The sequence below is a fragment of the Lepidochelys kempii genome, chromosome 19 (genome assembly GCF_965140265.1).
Source record: "Lepidochelys kempii isolate rLepKem1 chromosome 19, rLepKem1.hap2, whole genome shotgun sequence".
Classification (NCBI taxonomy): domain Eukaryota; kingdom Metazoa; phylum Chordata; order Testudines; family Cheloniidae; genus Lepidochelys; species Lepidochelys kempii.
Window position 1 is genome coordinate 4,138,087 of NC_133274.1, and position 27,176 is coordinate 4,165,262.

The 27,176-nt window shown below is 51.5% G+C and overlaps 2 protein-coding genes across 3 annotated transcripts; both read right to left on the reverse strand.

Moving 5' to 3' along the window:
* Positions 1-280: 280 nt before the first annotated feature.
* On the reverse strand, positions 281-6,626 carry GJA4 (gap junction protein alpha 4). 2 transcript variants are annotated; one of them, XM_073317547.1, is made up of 2 exons: positions 6,462-6,626; positions 281-3,585 (listed from the first exon to the last, which is right to left on the reverse strand). In XM_073317547.1, the coding sequence occupies exon 2, from the start codon at positions 3,565-3,567 to the stop codon at positions 2,563-2,565; it is 1,005 nt and encodes a 334-aa protein (XP_073173648.1). In that variant the 5' UTR covers positions 3,568-3,585; positions 6,462-6,626; the 3' UTR covers positions 281-2,562. The 2 variants fall into 2 exon arrangements, with proteins under 2 accessions (XP_073173648.1, XP_073173649.1); XM_073317548.1 differs by lacking the exon at positions 6,462-6,626 and adding an exon at positions 5,835-6,435.
* A 6,891-nt stretch (positions 6,627-13,517) lies between these two features.
* On the reverse strand, positions 13,518-25,632 carry GJB3 (gap junction protein beta 3). Its single transcript, XM_073317802.1, has 2 exons — positions 25,440-25,632; positions 13,518-18,035 (listed from the first exon to the last, which is right to left on the reverse strand). Exon 2 carries the CDS (start codon positions 18,002-18,004, stop codon positions 17,198-17,200), a length of 807 nt encoding a protein of 268 aa, XP_073173903.1. The 5' UTR covers positions 18,005-18,035; positions 25,440-25,632; the 3' UTR covers positions 13,518-17,197.
* Between the last annotated feature and the right edge of the window lie 1,544 nt (positions 25,633-27,176).

Here is a 27,176-nt window from a genome sequence, read left to right on the forward strand (position 1 = left end):
ATTCTTCATATGTCTGGTCAGCACCTGGAGTTGAAGTTCAAACAAGACCATTTCAGCCCAAGTCATGCATGATGAGATCACCACATTTACTAGACCCCAGGTTAATTTATAGCGTCAGGCAAAAACTTCATTTGAAGTGCGCCGCTGATAGTGACAAAGAAGGCAAGCCAAGTAACCCAGCATTTCACAGTAAAAAGCTGGGAGCATTAGACTGAGAACCACCGGACTAGACGCGTTACACTAGATCTGTGAGAAAGCACCAAACAGACACGGCAGGAGGTAGTTTATGTCAAAGTTTTATTTGACAAAAATGTAACATTAAGTCTGCCAGAAAGAGCTGAAGACCAACTTCCATCTGCTCCTCTCTCAGCCTGGAGCGTGTGCACTTTGGTGAGATAAGAATACAGACTGAGCAGGCATCTGTGGTGGTTTGGCTTACATTAAAAATGGAACAAACAGTCAGAAGGACATAAGGCTAGACCCTTTTGGTTTCACAGCTTTGGGATTATTCAGGCACAATTCACTGGAGCCTGCTCTCTTGAGGAGGGACAGCAGGTTTCCCTTCGCCCACCACCCTCCCAGCATGTCACACCCCAGCAGGAGAGGACATTGGTGCAAACAAACAAAGTTACTGGATTTTTTTTCTTACCCCTTTTTAAAATTAAGATGTTTTGGGGGTGACTTGGGTGCTCATTAAAGTGAAATAATCAACAGCCTAAACAGTGCGCATGAATACTCTGCCAGGCAGCTCCATACCTCAACCCCCGCCACCCCCACAGCTACTCCAGCATCAGATCTCTGCCGGCCAGGAGTTGCCCGTTCTGTTGACTGGTGCAATCAGTCCCTATCGGGGAGCCCGAGGCAAGGGAACCTAGGAAGAGCGTGATCAGCCTTAAACCCCTGCCCCCCGTCAGTGGTTCTAGGTCTCTGAATGGGGCAATTCACTTACAACAACCAGGTTCCCCTCCACCCTGGCTGAATCTGTGGGCAGCCCCATTCCGGCAGAGGCCCTGTGCTCACACTCCACACGTGAAGGCCCTCATTCCCAGGAGAATTGAGCACACAGTGGGATCCCTGTAAAGCAGCTGGGAAGCGAACACTCGCACTTAGCACGAGCCAACTGACAGCTTAACAGAGCCAGTGGCAAATACTGGGCTTTGAAGCTGCAGTCGTTTTAAAGTCAGACCAGCAGGTTAAAAATAAAAATAAAAATTAACCAATGGAAATCTGTGCCTCAGAAATGAGGCCACCTGGGGCAGAGGACCAGGGCTGTTACTGGAGCTACCCATGGGGATCCCTTACACCTATAAATACATGGACAGCAAGTTACTCTGAACATACATGGGGAACAGTGCTTATAACTTTGCTCTGGGGCAACAGAACTCAGGGGAGTAGGCGTTAAGTCCTGTGATACGTCCTTTCCTTAGTGCATCAGAGTTTCCTCACCCTGGGCAGGCACCTCAGCTTGGACGGATAAGCTACTGAGTCATTCAACTTGGTGTGGCAAGATCTAGATGTCGGGATTATTTTGTCAGGTGACCCAGAAGAAGAGATGTTTGGTTTATGAGCAGGACCAGCTGCTTTGATTGGCACTCCAGTGCCCCCAACCCCACATTAATTCTTACAGCAAGCTGCCCAATGGAATTTCTAGGCTGGTGCCAAATGCTTGCAGCTGCTAAGATCTCAGAGGCAAATAGGCTTCCCCCACTGCCTCCTTTAGAAGGACAAATTGTTGACCTAGGCTGAGCCAGATTAACTCCACCGGTTCGGAATTAAAGGTCTTGGCTAGAGAGATTTAGAGTTTAGGTTACAAAGCACAGCTCTGATCAGAGCTGATGGAAACCATTGAGCAGGAAAGGGAAATCTCCCCTAGTTATAGTAAGGATATTTCCCCACATATTGCCCCAAAGACGCAGTCGCTGGTCCACCCCAAGGCAAAGCACCTTGGATTTGAACGCAAGCTGCATAATATCCCAGGCAGCTTTCCACTGAAGATGCTTCTGTAGCTGAAGAAGGGATTTTGTTTGGTTTCCATGTCTACACAGTTTAAAAAAAGAAAGCAACAGCTCTCCCGGGACTGCAGCTGGAGAAAGGCGAATGTATTGGTATCACATGACATCGGTTACTTAGGGTCTTTTGTACAGACAAAGGCACCAGAGAATAACCCTCCCCAAGGGAGCCTGAGGTACGTTTTGCCAGCAGAATGGTAGGAAGGGTCCTCACACCCTGTAAACTTCAGCCAGCTGGCTACAATGCAACATGCAATTGAGCCACGTGCACGTCCTATGGCAAGACCAGTCTGCAGAGAGGTGCACATACCTGAAAGCACATCTACGGCACCCACACTTTAAATACACAGACACACAATGAACAGTGGAGAGCAGGAGGTGCCTGCTAGTTAACCAAAGTGGGTCGCCAACAGGAGCTTTTGGGTTTGGTTTTGTTTTTAAAGCCTCTATAGCAAACAGGTCCTATGGCCAAGATGCCCAAGAACCAGAGTGTCCCCTCGTTCAATGGCCAAAGGATACCCCCGAGACACAGCAGCTTGGTTTCAGTGCTCTCCTAGACGTACTGTTTCTTGGAAGCAGAGCTGCCAGGCCGGCTGGCCTGCCTCTCCTGCAGGGGCTGGGCTCCTGGGGCGTAGGACTCAGGGGAGGGCTTGTTGCCACTGCGCAGAGCCAGGTTCTCCTCGGTGTTGAAGTTGGCCCAGTTCTGCTCGCTCGACAGCTTGTTGTAGGCCAGGTAGGGAGGGGAGTGGCTCTCGCTCAGGGGGAGGTAATGGCATTGCTTGCTGTCTGGGAAGGAGTCTATGTCCACAGCTGGGCTGGGAGAGGAGGAGGCCTTCCTCACACTGCTGAGCAGGTTCTTGCAGCAGAGGTGGAAGAGTTCCAGGAGGTTGAGGCCCAGGGAGATCATGCCCACCACCATCATGAAGATGATGAAGATAGTCTTCTCAGTGGGGCGGGAGACAAAGCAGTCCACCTTGTGGGGGCAGGGGGCCCTCTCACACACGAAGATGGGTGGCATGAAGAAACCATACAGGTACCACTGGCCTAAGAGGAAGCCGGCCTCGAAGATGCTCTTGCAGATCACGCTGATGACATAGGTCCACATCAGGGAGCCACGGATCTTGATGTGGCCGTCCTCCGCCACGCAGATCTTGGACATCTTCTTCTGCACCACCACCAGAGCCTGCTCCACCTTCAAGTCTTTGATCTGCGCCGCCCGGAGCTCGCTCTCCCGCTGCTTCAGCTTCTCCTCCCGCCCTGAGAGGTAGATGACGTGGCCCAGGTAGACCAGGGTGGGGGTGCTGACGAAGAGGAACTGCAGCACCCAGTAGCGGATGTGGGAGATGGGGAAGGCCTTGTCGTAGCACACGTTGACACAGCCCGGCTGCTTGGTGTTGCACAGGAAATCCGACTGCTCGTCCCCCCATACTGATTCCCCAGCCAGGCCCAGGATAAGGATCCTGAAGATGAACAGCACGGTCAGCCAGATCTTCCCAATCACTGTTGAGTGCTCCTGGACCTGGTCCAGCAGCTTCTCCAGGAAGCCCCAGTCCCCCATCTTCTAGGGGGTCTTGTGCTATTGATGGCAGAGAGAGAACAAGAGTTAAGTCAACCTGACAGTTTGACCTTTCAGCCCTTGTTTCCGTGAAAGCCAGAGGTAGGAGACACACTGGGCTTCCCAGATTGCCACATGGCCTGGCAGCACTCCCCACCACTCTGCTCCATGGCTAGTGCGCCGTTCGACTAGGAACCCAGACAAGGGCCAGAGGGACACCACAGCCTGCCCACCCCCAGCCTGAGCTGGGACGCTGGGTTTTAGCCAGCTCCGCATGCAGTTCTTGGGTTCTACGGAGCTACGTTTAACGCTGCGTGTGCTATCGCTTTGAGGACCAGGTAGCTCTGCAGGAGAGGAAGGACTCAGATGGGCACCTCGTGTTAGGTGCTAACTGGCTGGTGAGGTTGGGCTTAGGGTTGCCAGCTTTCTAATCGCACGAAACCAAACACCCCTTCCCCGAGGCCCTACCCCTCCTTGCTCTATCCCCCCTCCCTGCTCTATCCCCCCTCCCTCCATTCACCAGGCTGGGGCAGGGAGTTGGGGTGCAGGAGGCGGGTGTGGGCTCCAGCTGGGGGTGCAGGCTCTAGGGTGGGGCTGGGGATGAAGGGTTTGGGGTGCAAGAGGGGGCTCTGGGCTGGGATTGGGGCATGCAGGCTCTGGGAGGGAGTTTGGATGCGGGAGAGGACTCTGGGTGGGGCAGGGGTGCAGGAGGGGGGTCAGGGTCCCAGCTGTGCTTACTGCAGCTCCCAGAAGCCACGTCGTGGCAGCCCCTAGGCGCATGGGCAGCCAGGGAAGCTCCATGCACTGCCCTCAAACCGCAGCTCCCACTGGTTGGGGTTCCTGGCCAAAGGGAGCTGCGGAGCCAGCACTCGGGGTGGGGGCAGCGCGTGGAGCCTCCCTGGCCGCCCATGCGTCCCGGGGCCACGAGGTGCTGGTGGCCGCTTCCGGGCACCGCACGGAGCTGGGGCAGGCAGGGAGCCTGCCTTAGCCCTGCCCACCAGAGCCACCAGGGTCCCTTTTCGACCAGGCATTCCGGTCACAAACCGGACGCCTGGCAACCCTAGTCAGGCCTCAGTGGAGCACAAGACATTTTGTTCCCAGCTGAAGCCCGGGCAGGAGTTTGCTATGCTGGCTTAGCCATGCCATCAGAGCATAGGGAGGGCTACTCCCTCCTGGGAGCCCTGGGCTAGTTATGGGACCTTAAAGCTGATCACTGGGGATGTAAGCGGCTACCATCTCTGCCAAAATACTAGGGCTGCAGCAAGATCATAGAATCATAGAATATCAGAGTTGGAAGGGACCTCAGGAGATCATCTGGTCCAACCCCCTGCTCAAAGCAGGCACAATTCCCAATTTTTTTTTCCCCCCTCAGAGATTGAACTGTGTCAGCCTTCCAGAGACTCAAGCCCCCACACTGGGAGACCACAAATATCCGGCAGAGAAAGCTACACTAGCTAGATAGCATTAGCCACTGAAGCAAGGGGGGGGGGGGAATGGGACACCCCCTCTCACCTGGTGATTGCAGGGTGCTGATAAGCCTGATTAGATGAATAGATAAGTGCAGCTGTAACAAGGGTCCATCAGAAAGCAGCACCTTACAGCTGGGAGCAGGCTGTTTTTAGTTAAAGGTGCAGGGCCAGTTAAGGGCAGCCCTCACCTTCCTGGCCAGCCACCAGCACTGCCCTCTTAGCACTGCGAAGCATGGGTGCCCCTGGAATTTAGGGGCTTAGCACAGCCTTTCTCCCACCAGCCCTTGGCAACAGCTCCAGCCAAAGGGTGTCCAGCCGAGAAGCCACTGAGGCAGGACATAGACTTTAGCGGTCCCTTGGCTTCTTGTAAGAGCTGGGTTGGTGCCACAGGGCAGGTTTGTGCCAAGGCATCCAGGTGCCCAGTGGGTCATCTGTCCCTGAGCAAGGGCATAGGGCAGCAGCCCACATCTGGGTGTAAGAGGTTAGAGATGGACCAGTCCCCCTTCTCTTTAGAAGCCTCCCCTGCAGACGAGCTGGAGGCTGGGCATAGACAGCTGTGTGCCCCCCTTCTGACAGCCTTACTGAGGAGCTCGTTAGAGACACAAAAGCACTGAGGCTTAAGCAGCCCTCTTGGACAGGAGCCCAGCCTTCCAGGCAGCACCCCTGTCTGGGCGAGAAAGTGGGGGGGGAGAAGAAGAGCACGATTTGAAAGCTCCAGGTGCGCTATCCTTCTCCCCAGGGTCACAGCAGCAGACAAAGCAGAGACCCCCCCCCCCCACACACACTTTACCGCTTTCTTACCCTTTGGGGTGCAGAGTTTAGTTACTCAGAGCTCAACTCAGCAGAAACAGACTCTGATGTTAATCACCCAGGAAAGTCAAGGCAGCAATAGAGAGACAAGGCATTTCAGCCCCAATTAACTGCCCGAAGGGGAGATTCACTCACTCAATTCCTTCCCAGGGTCTCACTCACTTTCCAAGGGCACTTCAGAGCTAAGCACAGTAGCCACCCGCACGGGACAGGGGCTCCTGCAGCACCATGCCCCTAGCCTAGAAAGCTCATTTGTAAGGAACACCTATCAATTAACCAATTAAGGGGTCTGTTGGCTCTTTAAAGCAAGGACTCACAATGGAGATGGGTTGATGGGGCCAGATGCAGTCATGAAAGGGTTAAACTGAGGCAGCCTGGTGCGAAGCTAAGGGCTAAGGCATGCATCACCTGAGCTCAAAGGTGCATGCAGGGGGCTAGGACACAGACCCCCTTTGCATTCCCCCATCCCCTTCCCTGCAGCAACCCTCTGGTTTGCAGCATCTGGGCTGAGCCCCTGTCCCCAGTCCCAGCACCTTGGCCAGCCCAGCCATGCCCCAGAGCAGAGGGGCTGCTTGGCAGAGGGACCCAGCAGCCAGCTGGAGTCTGGTGTTTACTCACCGAAGCCAGGCACAACTGGGTGACTTCAGGCCCAGGCTCCCTGCTGGCCCACAGGCTGGGAATCAAATGCTCTGCCCCAGGTGGGGCAAGGGGGTTACAACCTGTGGCTCTTTATGCAGGAGGCTGTTGCTCCCACCAAATCCCTGAGACTGTTAGAGAGAAGGAGGAAACTGACCCTGGATAGAGTTACACAGGGGGGCGGGGGGAGGAGCTGCAGGAAACTGGGGGTTGGTAAAGTTAATAGTTTGGCTGCAGAGCCCTCCTTTAAAGGGGCAGCTGCTTTGGCAGGTGTGCGGGGGGACTTTATTCTTTTCCTGGCCGCGGATTCAATGTGAAATCAGCGCAATACTGGGGGAAGAGCAGAACGGCGGGCGGGGGGAAGCGGCTGCGGGGACCGGGGGAGAGTGGCCCTGCTGGGCTCCCTCCTCTTTCACAGGGAGTCGCAGACGGGGCCAGGGCAGCCTGGAAATAGGAAATGGAGGAAAACAAGCCAGACAGGGCTGAAATAATACTCCTATCAGGGCAGGGCCTCCCCCGTGGAGCCAAAACTAACACGGTGAAGGGCTGCTGGGAAGATCCCGGGCCAGGGACCTGAGCTATGAGAGTCTGGTGACAACCAGGCCTCTGTGGGGGCATCGCCCCTGATTCAGCTCTGTTTTCGGGGCCGTCTTCCCCTGAAGCCAGGGAAGACCTCTGGCATTTGAACCAATGCGCCGGTGCACAAGTGACTTAGGCTGGGGGCTATGGGAGCCGGGAGCCTAGGAAGTGCCCCGCTCAGATGCTTTGCCAAGGGTCCGTCCCCCCTCGTCTAGCTCCCCCTTGTCCTAAGGGGTAAGGCCCTGGCCCAGAGCTCACATGGGACTCTGCTTGGGGGGTTGAGCTTGCAGCTAGCAGGGGGGTGAAGTTGAACAGCTCTCTCTGGGCTGCTGCTGGGGCTGGTGACATACGCAAGGGTTTGGGACGCTCTGAGTTCAGAAGCAGGTCAGACTGCTCCCAGCTGGGCCTGATCCACCATAAAGGGCCTGATCCTTCCACCCTCGCTCGCACTGAGCAGCACTTACCTGGGAAGCCCCATGGGTTTCGGCAGGGACTAGTCACCTGGCTGAGGGCTGTGTGACGGCAGTGAGGGGTGCAGACTCAATCACACGCTCAGGGAGGTGAGGGAGGAGGTGACTGGCTCCCAGGGAAGGGCTGAGCGAGTTGAGAGCTGCAGGCAGAGGGGATGGAGGGGTGGCTGCAGCCAAAAGGGAGGGGGGCACTTGCAGGTTCCATGGCAAGGGGGCACGAGGTTGATTATTGCAGGGGAACTGGCCCAGAGGTGGCTAGTAAAGGCTGAGGACCAGGGTTAGAGGGTTCTGACTCCCAGGGTTAGAGGCTGACCATGACCACAGGTGGTAAAGCCCTGACCACCCTAGGAGCCCTGGGGTTTAAAAACAGGTTAATTAAATCTGGGTTGGTAACTCCTTTTAGAATGAGCCGTAGGATTTCCCTAATCTAGACAGGGCTGTTCTCTCTGCCGCACTCCGAATCTCTCTCACGCACACACGTGTACACACACACACATGCACCCCTCGTAGGGCAGCATTCCACACCCACGTTACACTCTCTTTGCACAAGGGTACATGACAGCACCCTGCACGCGCTGTGAGGCGAGGCACAGCCAAACCCATAATCTCGCTCTCTGGCTATAACCTGCCCTGCACACACATTTTGTACCAGAGCAACGTGTTGGTTTAGGGGGGTGATTTCCCCCCCCCATACAATTGTATTGGCACAAGCCCTAATTCTGGGGGCAGCTGTACCAGTATAAAGGTGCTTCTGCCAGTATATTCCCCGTCCCCTCTGGTCTGTTGCATTCCTAACTGCCCAGGTACTTGGTTGTTAGCGAGTAGCACCACCCTTTGGACAGAACGAGAAAGGCACGAGCAAGAGGAATTCGGATCATACAGGGTTTTAAAAGAATGAAAAGACTTTCCCCCCCTCCAGTTTATTCTCATCCACCCAAATAAGCCACCATCCCTCCCCCTCTCCTCGCTCTCTGCCCTCTCCCAAACAGAGGTGATACTTTTGGGCTGCTGTTTTCCAACCTGGGTCCCTAAAGTTCAGCTCCTAAATCCATATTTAGGCTACTAGATGAAAGTGGCTTTATTCCCAGAGGTACCGAGAGGCCACAGGTCCCTGGCTCAGCAGTGGTGCTGGTGACTCCTTCAGGCTATGTGGCTACTCTCAGCAATTTTTCACTAGCCAGGTGCCTCCATTTTCCTGCACTGCTTCTTGAACTCCCTGTTGGGCAAATTGGTTGGATTCTGAGAGGAAAGACACTGAATTCTCAGGCCTGTCTGAAATGTGGGTGATTTCCAGCAGATCAGGTTCAAAGCCTCTCTCCATATAAGGTACTTATCCAGCCCCACTCACCGTAGTCTCTGAGCACCTCACGGTCTGTAATGTGTTTATCCTCACAACGCCCTGTGAGGTAAGGAAGTGCTGTTATCCCCATTGTATAGATGGGGAAACTGAGGCATAAAGTGACCCAAGATCATGCAGGGGGTCTGTGGCAGTGAAGGGAAATGCACCCAGGCCAACACCCTAATGACTGGGCCATCCTCCCCCGCCCCCCCAAGATCTAGGTTTATTTCCATTTCCAATAGCGCGTGTGTCTTAGGCTCCTTGGACACTTTTGAAAATGTCCCCCAGGATCTCTCTGGGCCTCAGTTCCCATCTGTACAATGGACGTGACAGCCCTGGCCTGCCTCACTGCGGTGGTTTGGGAGAATAAATACCTTCAAAGATTAGGAGGTGCTCAGATACCATGGCCACGGGGGCCACATAGCTACGTTAGACAGATGTGGCAATTCGGTAGGCTATTGGTCTGGTTTTAGGCCAGACGATCCTGCTTTTCTAAAGTTTCTCCCCTGTCTGGTACTGAGAAAAACCCAGACGTGGTTTTGTCCCGTATCGGACGGGGAGGGAGGGGGCACCATTTTGAAGAGCGTGCAAGATTATGCCAGCGGGGCAGGGTGGTGTGCACCTCAAAATGGCATCCCCCTGAGCGTGATGTTGCCTGGTAGCAGCGGAGTATCCGCCATTCTGGGGATGAGGGGCGTGGCCAGTCTCGTGGCAGTAAAATCGGCAGGACTGATGTCCCCACCCAAACCTGCAGGGGGAGCCGGCGTGTCTGATGGCAGTGCAAGGAGCTGACGTTTGCTGTGGAACGGCCAGCACCCACTGGGTGCAACGGAGTCCGCCAAGGAATTGCTTACAGGACCGTGCTTTTAGCAGCAGGCAGACTCAGCCACCAGCCTTTCCTGCTCCGCCTGGCACACGGCACTCAGTGGGCGGGGAGGGTGCTGAGATGGTGCAGAATCAGAGCCCTTGGACAGGGGTTGTGTTTTCCCCAGTGGGGGATTCTTCACCAGATTGATCCCTGGGTGGCACTGGACCGACGGAGGATTCCCACAAAACCACTGGTTCAAAAGAGGAACCTCAGAGTTACAAACACCCAAGTTACGAACTGACCAGTCACCCACACACCTCATTTGGGACCAGAAGGAGGCAATCAGGTGGCAGCAGAGACAAACAAAAGCAAATACAGCACAGTGCTGTGATAAACGTGAACGACCAACAAAAAGGGAAAGTTGAAAAAAAAAGATTTGATGAGATCAGGAAACTGTTTCCGTGCTTGTTTCATTTAAATTACGCTGCATAAAAGCAGCATTTTTCCTTCTGCATCATGAAGTTTCAAAGCTGTATTAAGTCAGTGTTCAGCTGTAAATGTTTGAAAGAACAACCATGATGTTTTGTTCAGAGTCCTGAACGTTTCAGAGTTACAAACCACCTCCATTCCCGAGGCGTTCGGAACTCTGCGGTTCTACTGTTCTTAAAAACAGCATCGTCTCTCTCATAAATAAACCTTTCCCTTGGTTAAAGGCACACGCTGATCTAATGGGATGAGCTTAATTAAACAATCAGGGGCCATAACATGCCATCAGATTTTAAGCAGAACTCCTGCACTGGAATAACCAGGGATTTCTGCTGAAATGCCCATGGGGTATATGGCCCTGTGTCTTTAGAAAGGCATGATTCTAGATGTTCTGAAGAAGGCAACAAGCTCTCAGAGAGGAGCTTCTCATGAGTAGGGCAACAGACAGAGTTTGGTTCCAAGGATCTGATCAGGTGGGGTTCAATTTCACCTTCCTAAATCCTTTTGAATGGCGTTGATGGAGATTAGGCATGGCATGGGATGTAACTCAGCGTGAGCCAGGGGATCAGAATGTGGCCCTTAGAATATAGGCCCTGATTAAGCAAAGCAGTGAAGCATGTGCTTAATTCTTTTCACATGCTTAAGTCCCATTGGCTTCCAGGGGAGCCGAGTTAGGCCGGTGCTGAGCGCTTGTGACAGACCCATCCATACTGCAGCTGACGTGTTTAATGTGCAGGGGGTTGAGCTGCAGGGCAGGGAGCTGCTCATTGGGTTACAAATAATCTTGTTGCACTCAGCTCAGGCTCTTTAGCAGGGGGTCTCTTTCAGGAGGCCCTGCTGTGTCATAAAATAGACACCAAGGGCCGGATAACCCACACACTAATCTCTTTATCCTCAGCCACGGCACATCCCTATCGGCCGGGTGCATATGGGCCACAGATTCCCAATGCCCTCTGCCTGGGCTGGGCCAATAGGGGTCAGGATCTGTGGCCATGCAAACACAGACAATCCTAGGGCAAGTCATGTCAACCAAAGGGAACAGGTTAGTTTCAAATAGCAACTAGTGGGATTCGCCCCTGGGAAGAGGCACATTAACTAGGGTGGAGGGGCAGCGTGAAGGGTGGGGCAGGAACCTCAGCATTGCTGCTAATAATAATAGGCCTCAATAATAAATAATACTGTTTCTGGTAGCACCCCTGATGTGCTGGGCCCTGTACAAACACAAAGCAAGGGATGGTGTGGTTCCTTTATCTGATGTATTGTCATGCCCTAGCATAGTTTACCCCATATTCAAACAACTCTGATTAGTAGCCTCTGGGCCAGATCCTCCTCTCCTTTTTTACATCAGTCCTACACCATTGGGGTGTACAACAATGCAGTTTCATTGGGTTTAAAGTGGTTACTGCTGTCACTGGAGAAGTGGTGCTTGGCTGCCTTACATCAGAGCTGATGATCGGGACCACTGACTTCAAAGCAGTTACTCCTGATTTGCGCTGGTGTAAGCGCAGAATCAGGCCCACTGCCACTCTTTGCAGCCTTAGCTGCTCCTAGCAAAGTTTTCTGATTGAGAATATAAAATTCCTCCGTTCCAGCTGCATTGAAGCTCGTCTCTGGCCTGTTTTCTTCCCCGGATGTTTGGTCTTTCTGCGAGTTTCTGTTTTTCCAGCGACTGACGTTCCCTTCGCTATATTTCACTCTGTGCTTTGAGCGGGTGCAGGGAACGTGGACACATGCTCTTCTCTGCACAGGCCTGGCTGTTTCCTGGGACTCATTGGCATGGGGATCTAGGAAATGCTTCATCTTTGCAGATGCGCCCCAGAAGCGTCATCACGTGTCAGCAGTGAAAGCACGGGACAAAATCACCAAAGCAAAGAGGATTCTGATACTCGTTGGTGACGAGGTCACTGTCTACCTTTCCCCCAGGGCTGGAGGTCTCTGGATGGCCTCTCCAGTACATCTGCCAGAATGCCTGAGCCATGACAGTGCTGGCAAGGTCAATGCTGGGTTTTCTAGGCGTGCTGGAGTCTCCCAGAGGCCAGGGGGAAAGAATGACAGAGACCAGTGCTGCTCGAAGCAGGGAATTTGTATGCAGCTAAAGTCCAAGGAGTCTGGGATTTCTCTCCCTCCTTGTCTTAGAACCTGAGCCAAAGTCCAGGGGAGTTTTCCCATTGATTTCAGTGGGCGATGGATCAGCAGGGGTAGATGCTACAGGTGCAGCCCGGTAGAAAGGAATTTCTGAACCGCCGGTACATTTGGGAGCCACATCCCACTGACCTCCGCGGAGCGCTAGGGCCTGGAATGGTGCCACGAAAGGGTTAATAGGAAAGCCTAATGGGAGGTGGGGCCCAGCAAGGCGAGTCGGTGTTTGAAGCCCCAGCTGGAGTGAGTGTTGACAGGCCCTTTGCATAGAGCCGGGGCTGTTTAAGAATAGATTAAATGGAAATCATCCCTATTTACTGTAATATTTATCAAGGGTTAGTGAATAATTGGGGCTGATCCCTTCTTGATTTCCTGGGGGGATGGAGCCTGCTTATATTGAATTAAAGTTTAATGACATGCGGCGAAGTGGCAGGCTGCAAAGTGGGCAACGCACGTCCCGGCGACAGGCCTGGGCTGATGGAATACCAGGGCTGAGCACCAGTGGGCCAGGAGCAAGGCCACGCCTACAGCCCCCATTCCTGGTTAGGGCCTAACTCTGCTAACCCTAACCCTAACCCTTGAAGCCAAACAGGTGAACTTGTTGGCTTGGGTTCATGCATCCATCCATCCTCAGCTGCGCCTCTTTCTATCTCTGCACTTACCCTTCTCCCCTCCTCTCTCTGTCCCATCCCTACCGTATCTCAGCCATCCACTGCTTCACTAACCAGAGGCAGAAAAGAGTTTTCCTTTCAACATATCAGAGACAATCCCCTCTTTTCTCCAGATTTGGCAGCAATTGTCCGTGGAAATGCTTCTAACCACACCTGATCACAGTTGCACTGATCCTCTTCAAGCTGCAAGGGGGTAAAGCGATACTGAGCTGCTGACTCCCTTTGGTCTCCATTTCAATCCTGGGGCACTTTGTGTTTAGCAAACTTAAATCCAGCTCAATGTCTGTGGGCAATCTCGAGCAGGGACAGCGTGGTCCAGTGGTCAGGACCTCAGGAGACCTGGGTTCTATTCCTGACTCTGCCACTGACCTGTTGGGTGATCTTGGGCAAGTCGCTTCCCCGCTCCGTACCTCAGTTTCCCATTTCACCCTGTTCATTTAGACTGTAAGCTCTATGGGACAAGTATGTACATACAGCACCTACCACAATAAGTCCCTAATAATGGGAGCAACATTCCTAAATGAGATACAGTGGTCCCGTGCTGAAATAGGCAAATGGTCCCCAGCAGAGGCCATGCCCCATCGTATACATCCCTCAGAGAAAGCAGGCATGTAGCTGTAGATAAACAATGTAACATTTATTTGGCCATTCCATTACCTGGTTGATTACACAAATCAAATGTTTGTTTGGCCTCCGGGGGTGGGACATGCGTCCCCCAGTCCAGCAGGAAAGCTGTAAAATACAAAATACTAGTTGCGTTGCTGTGAAGCGTTTTTTGGAGCGTCCCAGACAGGAGGAGTGTGGGAGGGGCACATTTACAAAAAAGAAAACGAATGAAGTTGACTGGGATTGACAAATCAAAACCCAACGGGATAGATCCTCAGCTGGTGGAAACAGGCTTTGCCGGTTCTTACCAGCTTAGGAGCTCGTCCCAACATGACTTCGACCCAGCAAACATGTTTGACAAGTAGCTGCTAAATGTTTCTTGTCTATAACGTTTTCTGAGCTGTGCATTGCCTGAGAGAGAACTCCCTGGAGGCTGCAGCCACTCGGCAAAATGGAGCGAGGGCTGGCCTGCTCTGCGCTTAAAACTTATACAGGTCTAGCGATGTCGGGCAGGGGTGTGAAAAAAGCCCTCACTCATAGGGTATGTCCACACAACAGCTGCCCAGCTATGGTGCTACAGAGACAGAAGGGGTTTTTCTGTCTATGTCGTTAATCCACCCTCTGGGCGGTGGTAGCTTTGTGGATGGAAGAATTCGTCTGTCGACTTTGCCACGCCTTCACCGGGGGTTAGGCCGTGGTTTCACAGCCCTGAGCAACACAGCTAGGGCAATCTGAGTGGAGCCCAGACGCTAGAGACAAAGTCATGCTGACAAGCCCCCCAGTGCAGATGCAGCTGTGCTGACAGAAGAAGACCTCTGTCGGCATAGGGAGGTGGTGCTTTTACACAGGCAGAAAAACTCCTTCTGTTGGAGTACGCTGTGTCTACACTAGAGGGCAATACTGGCATAGCTACGCAGGCTCTGGAGTGTAGATATAGCCCGTGAGTGGCGACCTGGCATTCATTTTCAGGGGAGGAGGATGGGGGAGTTATTAATATCAGGGGCTTGATTCGCCATTACCATGCGCTTGCTGCAGTCTGCTGCACAGTGAGTGCAAAGTGCTGGCAGATCAGAAGTAGCTGCCCTTTTTACACAGCTGTAAACAGCTGGCCCAAAAGGCTGTGTTCTCCTGCATTCACACTGGTGCCAAGTGGGTACAGAATGTTACAAGGGCAACAGAGAATTGGGCCCAACATGCAGGGCAGCAGAAGCTGGGTTTAGAGGCCTGGCTGGTTGTTAACCAAAACATGGCGCATCAGAGTGGGCCTGCTTCTCATTTACATGCAGGCCATTTTACACTGCTCTGGGCGTATAAAGGGAGACAGGTGGAGCGGTGTGTGTGAATGAGGATCTGGGACTTTTGTTTTACAGTCCAGGCGGGTCAGCTGCTGAGCTAATGAGAAATAAAACAGCACTTCTAAACAGGGTGCACCTCTGAATCTCTTTTAATCTCGTCCTCTCGCTGCAGGGAAATGTTTTCCTGGGATTTCTAAAGGAGCTGTGTGGCCATTAGGGCACAATAGTATGAGCAAACAGACTGACCTTCTCCATGCAGATCCTTCAAGGATGACATTGGTCCCTATGGCCTGATATTGACCAATAAATAAATATCAGCCTGGCAATCGACAGAGCTTAAGGTCCCAACAGAAGCCAGTGTTTGCCTTTAGGACAGCCTGAATTCGTGCCAGCAAAATCCGAGACACTTGTTACTTACCTGTTCCTAAACAAAAAAGTGCTGGTTTTGGGGTCAAAATGACTTTTTGTTTCAAAATTTAAGTTAAATTATGTAAAAATAATTTAAGTATAAAAAAGTTCAACATCAAAACAAAAGGTTTGGAAATTACCAAAAGGAAGTCTCTCATTCGACCAGATCGGAAATTCCTTTTGGATTCTCGGTTCATGAAAATTTTCATGGTTTTGACTTTTTGTCCTGATTCAGGATGGGAATTTTTTTTGAAGTCTCAAAAATTCTTGTGGGATGGGCCAACGTTTCCCAATATACACAAGCATGTGCACCATCAGCTACCCAGGACTCTATTTTAGTCAGAAACATCTTGGTGAAGTACTAAAAAAAATCCAAAGAACAAGAACTTCCTGCAAATACATATACATTCAGATTCCTCAGATCTTATGGACTTATGTCCTGTCCTAGCCAGCCATGCAACATCAGTTACTGGGGTGCATGGGTATGGATTTCCAACCATGGTTAATAATAAACTCACTGGGACAGAGTCATGTCTGGTGTATTTGGACTGATACCTCAACTGGATTTGACTGGTGTTACCCCAGGGATGAATTTGACACGTTTAATTTGAATTTTGCATCCCGATCCCATTTTCAACCAGGAATGGGAGAACTCATTGGGTTTCAGCCAGAAGCTACTTGGTAATGGGGGTTTACAGAGTTAGGGAAAATGTTGAACATTACAACAGAAAACAACTTAAACCAAAAATTGTAAGGCCAGAGTCTCGGCTGGTGGAAACTGGCCTCGCTCCGTTTATGTCACCTGAGATGTGGCCCAGAACAGGTCACAAACCCCCAAACTCCACTGGGCTGTTCCGCTGCTTCTTGAAAATATACAAAACTCTTTCCCCCGCAGAGTCACTGTTACTCCTGCCACTCAGTTCAGAACGGAGAAGCTGGGCTGTGGAATCACTGTTATAGCTAGTGCATTAACTCAAGGTTTTGATCTAGGATGTTTTACTGACTAAACTCTTCCAGGCAAAGTTTAATGCCCTCCCTAGGCACCCGAAGGCACAGTGCGGGGGCTTCTTTGCTCTCTGATCTGAGTGCTTTTGGAGAGAGGTTGAAGTTTCTGAGATAGATGCAAACTACAGAGACTCTCCCAAGAGAGACACCCACAATCCCACTCTGTGCCTATGACTTTATTCCCACAGAATTGCTAGACCCCATGGACTTGGTTCTTTGGTAAGGTCACGGTTCACAGGAAAGGCCAGGATTTGCTCATTGCTTCTGTATCAGAATAAAGCCCCTTCCATCAACGTCCTAGTTAATGAACCATCCGCTGAGGTACTGAGCCCAAGCACCTCTCTATGCAACGTGATGGAGTCTGCGAAGGGAGCTGGCGCTTGGGGCCTGGCAGCTGCGAGTCTAGCAGAGGGGGGAGAGAACAGCAGACAAATATTGTCCTTGGCAACTTTACATTAGTCATTTCTCCGAAGATTTAAAAGCCAGCCGTCTCCTCCCTTCCCTTGTGGCCTGTCTGAGCACGTAGGAGGGAAGCTCCAACCTGCAGGATTGCATGGAGCGGCTTGATACCATGTAAATAATGAAAAGCATAGACTTTTGGATTCACACATCCTCCTTGGCTAGGCAAACCACCCACCTGTGCCCTGCATGTTAAGAGCAGCTGCAGCATATAAATCTACTGCCAGGGCCTTGTCCTTTCCGCCCGGCCCCGACAAAATGCACAACTCAGTCAGCCACGCCGAACGGGGAGAGATCCTGCCTTGGCGATGCGCCTCCTCTCCCTTGATATGTCATAGCCACTGAGGTCTCATTGAAATATTCCAGTAATACTTGAGGCATGGCAGGCAGCCATCTTGGAAGCCAGTTGTCCCTGGCCAACATCAGGGCTTTTCCCTCCCCCGACACGCCCTGTCAGATCACAGTCAAGTTGGGAGAGGAGGCCTGGAGGGCATCCAAAGGCTTGTTCTTGGCCTTGCCATCCTGCTGCTCCAGCTTGAGGTGGCACTGGCAGGTGGAAGCCTGGTTGTAGTTGACCAAGTGCTTGGAGTTCTTCTTCCACTTGTGTAGGCTCCGGACAGCCCGCTTGAAGATGAGGTAGAAGATCTCGCAGACGGTGAGGACAATGCAGAGGGCGGAGGCCCCCACCATGAAGTAGGTGAAGACCTTTTTCTCAGTGGGCCGGGCAATGTAGCAGTCCACGATGTTGGGGCAGGGGTCCAGGTTGGCGCACTTGACCAGGCGCGGCAGGTCAAAGCTATCCCACATCTTGTGGAGGAGGTAGAGGAAGCTGATCTCGATGGTCAGCTTGAAGAAGAGGGTCAGCAGGTAGGTCCACCACAGCCCGCCGTGTTTCTTGCCCGGGTTGCGATAGAGCTTGGGGCAGTCCTCACCATTCTTCTCCCGGTTTTTCTTCTCCCGGTCCTCCCGGTAGGCCACGTGCATGATCACCAGCAGGGAGGGGCAGGTGACGAAGATGAGCTGCAGGGCCCAGAGGCGGATGTGGGAGATGGGGAAGTAGTGGTCGTAGCAGACGTTGGTGCAGCCGGGCTGCTTGGTGTTGCAGTCAAAGTCCTTCTGCTCGTCCCCCCACACGCGCTCCGCCGCCACCACGTAGACCAGCACCCGGAAGACGAAGACCACGGAGAGCCAGATGCGCCCAAAGGCCGTGGAGTACTTGTTCACCCCGCTCAGCAGGCCCTGCAGCATCTTCCAATCCATGGTGACGGGCCTCGGGGGAAGCCAGACTCACCTAAGTCAGAGAAAAGCAAGAGAAATAACAGATGAAGGGAACTCAATGGGAAATATCAAATGGCCAGATCCCCAGCTGGTATAAATCAACGCAGCTCAGCTGAAGTAAGCAGAGCTTCACTGATGCACCCCAGCTGGGAGCTGGTCCAAGCAGTTTTGCTCAGTGATTCTCTTGGTTTTGAAAGAACTCACATTTCAATACCTTGATCCTCACACCAGGCTGCCCCTGTCCTTGGAGCAAACACACCAGGGGGCACCCCTTTAAGAAGGGATCTGTAACTTCAACCGCTTGAAGCGGAAAAGTTCCCAGCAAGAGGGCAAAGACTATGGGGAGCAGAGCTCTGGCTGGGGAAATTCATCCATCTGCAGAAGGCCCCTCCCCTGGGATTCGGAGCCCAGGCTCCAGCCCGAGCGGGAACGTCTGCATTGCTATTTTTAGTCCCATAGCCCGAGTCCCCCACCATGACCATCGACCCAGGCTCTGCGACTTGCTGTCATGGGTTTGGCTGGTTTTTTATTGCAGTGTGTAGACGTACCCCGAAGCCCTCGGGGCAGAGCTCTGGCTGGGAGTGGGATTTAGCCGGCAGAGTCGTTGTGATAGCCCTCTGCACGGGGTGAATTGCAGCCACTGTGAGTGTAGTCTCTCCCCCATGACCGATGTGGCTGCAGGGGCTCTGGTGACGGGAAAACCGGTGGCTTGGAGTCCAGGAGCTCCAGAATGGCCCTGTGTGGCTGCCCAGCTCCAGAACTGCCTACAGAGCATCTCTTTGGGGAATCTGGAAACCAGTTGGCATGCTCTCTTCCACAGCTGGGAGCAGGAATGAGGCTGAGGCTTTGCTAAGTGCCATTAGGGCCTTGCACCTGGGCTCAGGAGGGAGCAGCTCGTGTTGGCTTATGGGTTTTACCAGGCGAGAGGTGAAGTAGATCCTAGATCTGGCACCCGATACATTCTTCCTCCCTCCCTCCCTCCCTCCCTCTTGGTACAGACAGATCATCAGTCCAATCCAGACCCCGTTCCCTAGTGACCAAGGCTGGGATTTCCAAAGGGATTTAGGCCTCCAACTCTCACTGCAATTCAATGGGATTTGGGCGTCTAATTCCTTAGGCCACTCAGCACCAAAGTCAGCCTGGGGATGAGGCTAACACAGCCCATGTCAGAGCCAAGGGGAGCCGTCCCACCTGAATCCGGGCTACATCTAGGTCAGCTGGCGTCATTAACCCATGCAGTGCTGAATGTTTTCATTTAGCCTGCTGGGTCACAGCTGAATTGCGGAGTGACTCATCTGTATTGCTCATCGCCTTGACAAAGGCTTATTAGTAAGAGATGACGAATTGGGCAAGGTACCTACCTGCAAACCAAAGCACTGGACAATTAGCTGCCTGATTCTTCGCTCATTTACACTGGCGTAAATCAGGGATGACTTTACTGAAGTCAGCTGGTAAAAGTGAGTGGAAGATCAGGCCCTGAGATTCAGACATAGGGTAGGACTCCTGTGTTTCAATGCACTGAACACTGTGGAGGTAGATTTCAGCAAAAGAAATGCAAAGTCCCAAAGGCAAGCTTTCAGGGGCGTTTGGGGCAATTCCCCAATATACAAGCTATGCAGGGTCAGCCTTCACCTTACCCCAGTAAGAGAACAAAACAGGAGCCACATGAAACTGATTGCCGGAAACCAAAAACTTGGTGGAATATTTTGCAGGTTGGATATAAAACAACTAATTTATATAATAGGATTTTACTCCTCTCGATTAACAACTGGAAACAAGAGGAGGGGATCATAGTCTAGAGGGTCAGAAATGTATTAACCCTTTGCTGATATTGGGGTGTGGATCTTGCAACATGTGCTAATGTGTGACCATTCCCAGAAGAGCCAGATCCAAGGTCTTTTGGTTCTGTTTGTACAGCCCCCAGCACAATGAAGTCTTGGTCCTTGACTAGGTGCTATGATAACACACATAAATCGTAATGATAGTAACAATGCTCATAAAGGTGATTGATCACTACAGAGCAGGTGTGAGAATCAAAATACTACCCAACCTGGAAGCAGAGCTGGTGGAAAAACTTCCACTCTGCACTTTCCCATTCCTAAATGATTGCCTCATATCTCCTAATGGCCTGGGTTAGCCCTCTGCACAGGGACGTAGCATGCAAAGCACCCCTAGATACATAATAATCATCACTAATTGTATCTGCTGCAGCCCACACTTTGTAGGATGATGCATAAAGCACAGCAACACGCTGACTCCTGGCCCAAGCGAAGCGGGTGAGTAATTGTGCTAGGTCGATCCCCATTACTGCCGTGATCGGGGTGGGAGGCCCATGGACAATGCTGAGGAGAAGGTCTCTGAAACATCCGGTGGAAAAGTTAGTAGGTCCAAATTCTAATCCAATGTGATTTTCTTAATTTAATAACTAGAGCTATTCAGCGTATGGGTTTCCCCCCCTCAAGGTGTCATTTTCAGCAAAAAATAAAAAATTGAAACCCAAAATATTTTGGCCAAATCCTGAGATATTTCAATTCTGAAATGCTTCTGTGGTGCCTCATGGGAATTGTAGTTTAGCTGCCTCATGTCCATGTTCACCTCTATAAACCAGGCTCCCTGGTTGGACTACATCTGCCATAATGCTAGGGGGCCGTGTCGCATGGCAATTGATTGGCTGCAGTGCACCATGGGAGATGAAGTCCAGCTGGGGAGCCCGGCCTGTAGAGGAGAATGGGAGCAGGAGGCACTGGAACTACAACTCCCAAGAGGCATTGCAGCAGTCTTTCAAAATTGAAATATTGTAGTTTTCTGGCCATTCAGTGTTTGGAGTATACCAAAAAAAAAAAAAAAAAAAAAAAAAAAAGTCTGCAGAAAGCAGACATTTTTCATCAAAAACTGGTTTAATCAAACCCCCAATTTTCCATCAAAAAATAATTTAGATGGAAAATTTATGACCAGCCTTACGAAGAACTCTTTGGCTGCTCCTCCTGGGATTGCCTGCTACAATCAGTCTGCAAATCTCTGACTCAGAAAGCGCCACACTATTTGACATCTCTCCCTTTACAGTCAGCTCCTGCCCATATCCCACCACCTTGCCTTTAAAGCCCCTCCCAAAATTCCAAAGCCCTGACTGCTCTGCCTGGCCATAAAAGACCTCATGGCAATGTTCTTACAAGTGGGGCTGTGGAAGGGGTTTTCCCCAGGACTCTTTGCTGCAGCAGCCCCTTCTCCCAGTGTTATGTGCTCTGTCTGCTGCCCTCTACTCCAGCGGCAGCTGGATGCAGTTTGTGATTCTGTGGGACGAAGGAGGGATACTCTTCCCAGAAGACAATACACTGCCCAGGCAGGGAGTGAACTGAGACCCCCAGGAGACAGCACCGGTAGAGTCCTCAGTGGATTCATTTGCAGTTCTGCTGGGGCTCACTCCTGGGACTTCCGGGCCATGCCCAGTTGACTGCATAGCTCGCACTGTGTAGCATGAACTCCCAGAACTAGGCCTCCTCTGTGCCGCCTCCCCCCACCCCAACTTTGGAACAACCTGCTCCCTGACAGTCCAGCTCGGGTTTGACCTGCACGCCGCCTCAGGATGCTTTATTAACCAGTCTAGTTAGTTTCAGAAAGCTGGCCAGCACGGGAGCTAAATGCCTTCCTAACTACAACAATGAATCTCCCTGTCATCTGGGCCACACAAAACAGACAGGGTGGGTTCCCTTGCAGCCTTAACCCTGCACGCCCTGCCTGCTGTAGGCTCAAGTCAGAGGTCTAGGAAAGATCATTTTGTGGGTGGTTTAATTCCAGTCGAGTTTTTAGTATTGTTCTCTCTCTATAATATCAAAGAAAAGACACACTTGATCTAGGTGCCTATAGAGAAGTTTTCAGGTATAAGGGCCAGATTGTGGCTAGGGCACTGGACTGGAACTCAGGAGAGCTGGGTTCAATTCCTGGCTCTGCCTTTGGTTGGCTGGGTGAGCTCGGGCAAGTTACTTCCCCTCTCTGTGCCCCAGTTTCCCCATCTGTAAAATGTGGATAATGACACTGACCTCCGTTGTGAAGTGCTTTGAGATCCGCTGATGAAACTGCTATACCAGAGCTAGGTGTTGTTATATTCTCAGCTACACCACCTGGCTATCTAGACAGCTCAGCCAATTTCGGTAGCACCCTAAGTTACACTAGTATAACTGAGAGCAGAATTTGATCCTTAAGGGGTAGCTATAGCAAAAGTGACTACAGAGTGTCCCTTTCGTAGTGCCCAATAGCTGTTCCCTACGTTTTCACAATGGACTAGTAATTTGGGGTGCCTCACTGATCGGGTGCTCAACACAAGACACCCTAAAGGGGCTGATTGTCAGGCAGTGGGTGCTCAGTAGAGCTGGTTAGGAAATGGTGAAGGAACCATTTTCGTCCTGGAAAATGCTAAGTCAGCAAAACGCACACTTTCTACAGGCAAGGGGCAGTTCTGACAACTTTTCTTTACTTGAAAGATTTGGGGCGGGGGGGGGGAAGCTTTGAAACTGTCAAAACACTTCATTTCCATGTTTTCAAAATGAAAAATTCTGGTGTAGTTCAAATCGACTTTTCATTTCAAAATTTAAGCTACTTATCGTAAAGAAATTAGTAAAAACAGGTCAAAATCGAAATGACACCTGTAGAAATTCTCCAAGTGAAATGTTTCTGTTGACCCGATCTGAGATTTTTTCCTCCCGGTTTGTGATCATTTTTGCAATTTTGATTTTCCATCCTAATTTGCGACAGGAAAATGTTTCAATGTTGTGAAAACGTTCATCAGACACAAAAACCGTTTCCCACCCAGCGGTGTGCTGAGCACTTTCTGAATATCACAACCCTTTAACACGTCTCAAGTTGAGCACGCAAAAGCAGTCCCGACTTTTGAGCATGCAGGCCCATGTCACTGAATCAGAGCTGTTCACTGTACTGACAAAAGGCAAGTGGTTTTCTGCTGTGATTATAGCCCGGGAGGTGGGGGTGGGGAGAAATGCACCTATAGGGAGCGTGAGCTGGAGTCTATTGTGCTTCTTATTTCATCAAGACAATTGTCAGCTAGATTTTCATCACAGAGCCTATTTCTGGTGGCAGAGCTGTTAGAGGTAGAAAGGATACAATTGCATTTTCAAAACCCTCCCTTGACTTTACGTAATGGGAAGTAAGCAAAATGACCTTTACAGGTGTAAATGTGTCTCTTTGGAGATGGGATTCTTTGAGAAAGCACCGAGAGGGTAGCCCCCCCCGTAATTTTTATGCAGTCACTGTGCAGTTGGTCAGCAAAAAGCCCATGCATCACTGAAGCAGGCTAGCGAGGGAGTTAAGTGGCACAGAGGCCTTTTACTGGCGCTCTTGACGGGGGTGAATTTCACCCTTTGAAAATAGCAGCGGGCAAAAAATCACAGAGAGGGCCGTGCATGCAATACAGCATGACACTGGAAACCCTCAGCAGAGATCTTCTGCATTTCATTCTGAATTTCCGAGGAGGGTTTTGTGACGTTTGCCTCGCTTGGTTCAAATTGCAGGACTGTTTTTGAGTCAACATGCTTCCAGTTGTCTTGAAAAATTGTACAGATTTTGAGCACACACCTCTATATTTTGCAAATTTTCATTTGGATAATTATTTTTTTAATATTGAAACCTGCAAAAGGGCAAATGCTCAAAATCTTTCCCAGCAAAATTGGCCTTTTTACAAAAATGATGATGTTGCCCGGCTGTGGAATGTGCTGGAATAAAACTTCAAAGCCACTATTGCCCAAAATTCATGGGCAAATGCTCCATCTTTTTCAGAGGCTGCTAACCAGAACAGAGACAAACAACAGCTTCTGCGCTTCAATCCCTTTCCTGAGGTAGCAGCAAGTTCCGTAACCAAAAGCCCTGATTGCTCTTTAGACGTTGGATCACTGCGTGTTTGCACTATTCATGCGGAAAGAATGTGCCCATGGTCATGAAATGAATCGTGGGAAGGAATAAAGTTTCCCTGGACTGGACGAGCTGGTTCTGGACGATATCAGGTGTATTTTATAGAAGACACAAAGGCCTTGACTGAAAGCCCATTGGAATGACTCCCATTGACTTCAATGGGCTTTGGATCAGAGCCAAGAAAGAACATTAAGTTTAAGCCACTGTAAAGGAAGTTAGTGAATGTGAGAGCTGGCTGAATGGTAGAAGGACTGATTCACAGATATGTTAGATTCTGGTGGCTTCTGCAACAGAAGACAGAAAGTCCCGCTAGAAGGCCCCCAAGCTATTCAATGGGACATGGCTCCTGGGCATGGGACCTTATCCATGTCCTCCAGGATTTAGAACATTTCAGGGACATGATTGAAGCCCCATCTCCATGGCACAGTGCGGTCTTGCTGTAAGCGTGTTGGGGGACAAGAGTGCTTTGCCTGGATCCCCTGACTCACATCACTGTAATGCACACATGGATGTAGTCTCCCTCAGTAGATTGATACCATGAGGCTGAAGGCTCTTCTGCTTTCTACTGATAGCAAGGAGACCCACCCATCCCTCTGGTAGAGAAATTGCCCATGCAAACGGAGGCCCGAGGGTTGTTTGCTTCTGTGCAGTGTTCAGATGACGGTTACAGGTGGAGTGAGAGGTGAGGACAGGCCTGTATGCAAAGAGAGACGGGGCTGGGTAGAGAACATAGCCCAATGGGGGGATGCTGGGGCATTATAGGGAATTAGAGGCAGTTCAGAGCAAGTTGGTACCCTCCAGTGGCAAAGACATTTTGGTTTCCAGGAGAATCTTTATGAGCCAGGGGTAGGAACCATCAGTTCCTGGGCTTGGATAATTTAGCAGCATCCAAAGAGGGGCATGAACCCCACCAGATGGAGGACAATGCCCCCCACGCCTTCTAACATTGAGACACATAGGCTTTCAGAAAATAACAGCCTGATCGGAAGCCAACTGACTTTGGATTGGGCCCTAAGTGCAGTTTTCTTTCTATATCCTAGCAACATTTCTGAGAGACTTTCTCATGTGCCCTTCTTTCTCTCTGATTATTGGACAGTTCACCACTTCACTCTGGAGATAGGAACCTTTCAGACACTTTATGTCGGACCTTCTAGTGATCCGGGACAGGTTATTTATTTTTTTATAGCCCACACAATATAAATCTTGCATGAAACAATGTGAAAAAATCCAGCCTCATTTCCCCTTCCAGTTCCCCCAGACCCTTACATTCTCTTCTGTTCTCCAAATCTAAAACCCAGCAGCCTGGCTGATCAAAATGACTTAAAGGAAAATGTGAAATAAATACAGAGTTCCTTCACAGATGTGTATAACTCTACTTTGAAAGGGAGGGGGAAATTGTCTACTCAGGTCAGAACCATTTCCTAGTGCTATTCTTTGGCACCCAGCTTAGAGTCCTGTATTCAATACTCCAGAGAAACTGAAGGTAAATTGCACTCACCTGCACAGCTCTCTGTCTGTCCCGATATTTCCTGCTTAATGAAAAAGCAGTCAGCTCCCCCAAAGCAGCCCTGTTTAAAGGCTATGCCGTTGAACGACCTTCCCTGCAGAAGGAAGACAGGGAGAGAAAGGCAGCATGAGGTCTCCAGCTCATCTCCACGCAACAACCTCCCTTATTTTCTGCCCAGCACGAAAGGTGTGGGCCTGCAGGAAGTGTGCAAAGAGAAAAGAATTCTTCTTAGGCTGGTGAACCAGTATAAGAAGCCAGGGGGAGCAAGGGCAGGGCCTAACTTTCCCAGAGCTTCACCAGGAGCCAGGACGGCTGTGCAGCTAGGAGCAGGGAGCTAGCTTCCATCAAGCAAAAGGCTGTAACACCTCCGGACCAGGGGACAGCACCCTCACTGATGCCAACGTGCCAAATCGGCAGCGTGTTCTCGGTCCTGTGTCCCGGATTCTGCCCAGTGCAGGCCCGGATTGCTGTGCCTAGCCACACAACATCCAGCGGGACAAGTAGGATGGAGGGCTTGATCTGGCACCGAGGCAGCCAGGTTGCTCCGGCTCCAGAGCAGAGGGCCCTAGGAAGGGAGCCCAGAGCTGAGCCCCCTCAACTGCCAGATGAGGATTGCCCTTCAACCTATGTCTCCTTGGACCCACCCCTCTGCCCCCTGTGCGCTGGAGAGGGGGGAAGCAGGGGATGGGCCAAGAAGCTGGGGACTTGCCGCTGCTCAGCGCGGCGGGGGGCTGAGCCCAGCAATTCACTTCAGTTGCACTAGCGCCCAACTATTCTATGCGCTGGGCTGCGTGCGGCCCACAGACGGGCCAGGGACAAAGCCTGCATGGGAGGCGAACGTAACACTCTGCCCTGGGTCATATCTCCCCTTAGCATCAGGCCCCGGCAGCTACAGAGCCTGCCTCTTACTGCCAGCCAAGGGAATTCCGCGGCGTGCAATTGGCAGGCGTCCTGTTTTCAACACAGGAGATTTGATCCCCACTGACGATTGCAACACCTGCCCGTGGCTCTGTCTACACTACTAATTGCCCTGGCCCAGATTTGAGCCAGCCAGAGTATAAAGAGCTGTGGTCGCAGCAACAGAGCCGCGACTGGGCCATGCGGAGTGCAAACCCACGGGTGTGTACTCGGCCCCGCTCAGCCGTATCTCTGCTGCGGCTCCCTGCTAGTTACACTAGCGTGAGCGTGCTGAGGGCGAGCGTACGCACGTGTGCGTGAGCAGGGGAATCACACCCCGAGCTTGTAGCATGGCTGTATCCTGTGTGCAGCTACAGTTCATCGCAAATCCAGTGGAGGCCTCAGCTGGGAAGGAAGCTGCCACTCCTGGTAGAGTTATCGCATGCAGCTTGTCAAGGCCCCAGAGCGATCATGCCCAAAGCAACCGGGCATGTCTCTGCCACTCAGCGTCACCCTGCGGAGCACCTGAAAGCAGCTGGTGCACAAGGAGGCAGCTTGATTGCACAGCGGGCTTGGCCATGCCCCACCAGTATTAAATCTCTACTGCCCCATATGGTTCCAGTCCATGCTACCGGAGCAAGACCTCTCCCCATTAGCCGATGCATTACAGCCAACTGCCCCTAGTGTTCAGCATCAGGAGGCCTGTTCAGTGGAGAGCCCTTGGCTCTGGAAATCTCTTCTTCCTTGGGCCTGGGTTTGTTGCCCCGTAGGTATCGTGTCCTCTCTGTGGTCAGGCTTTTGCTATAGGCGTGGAGCGGCGGTTTGCTTATG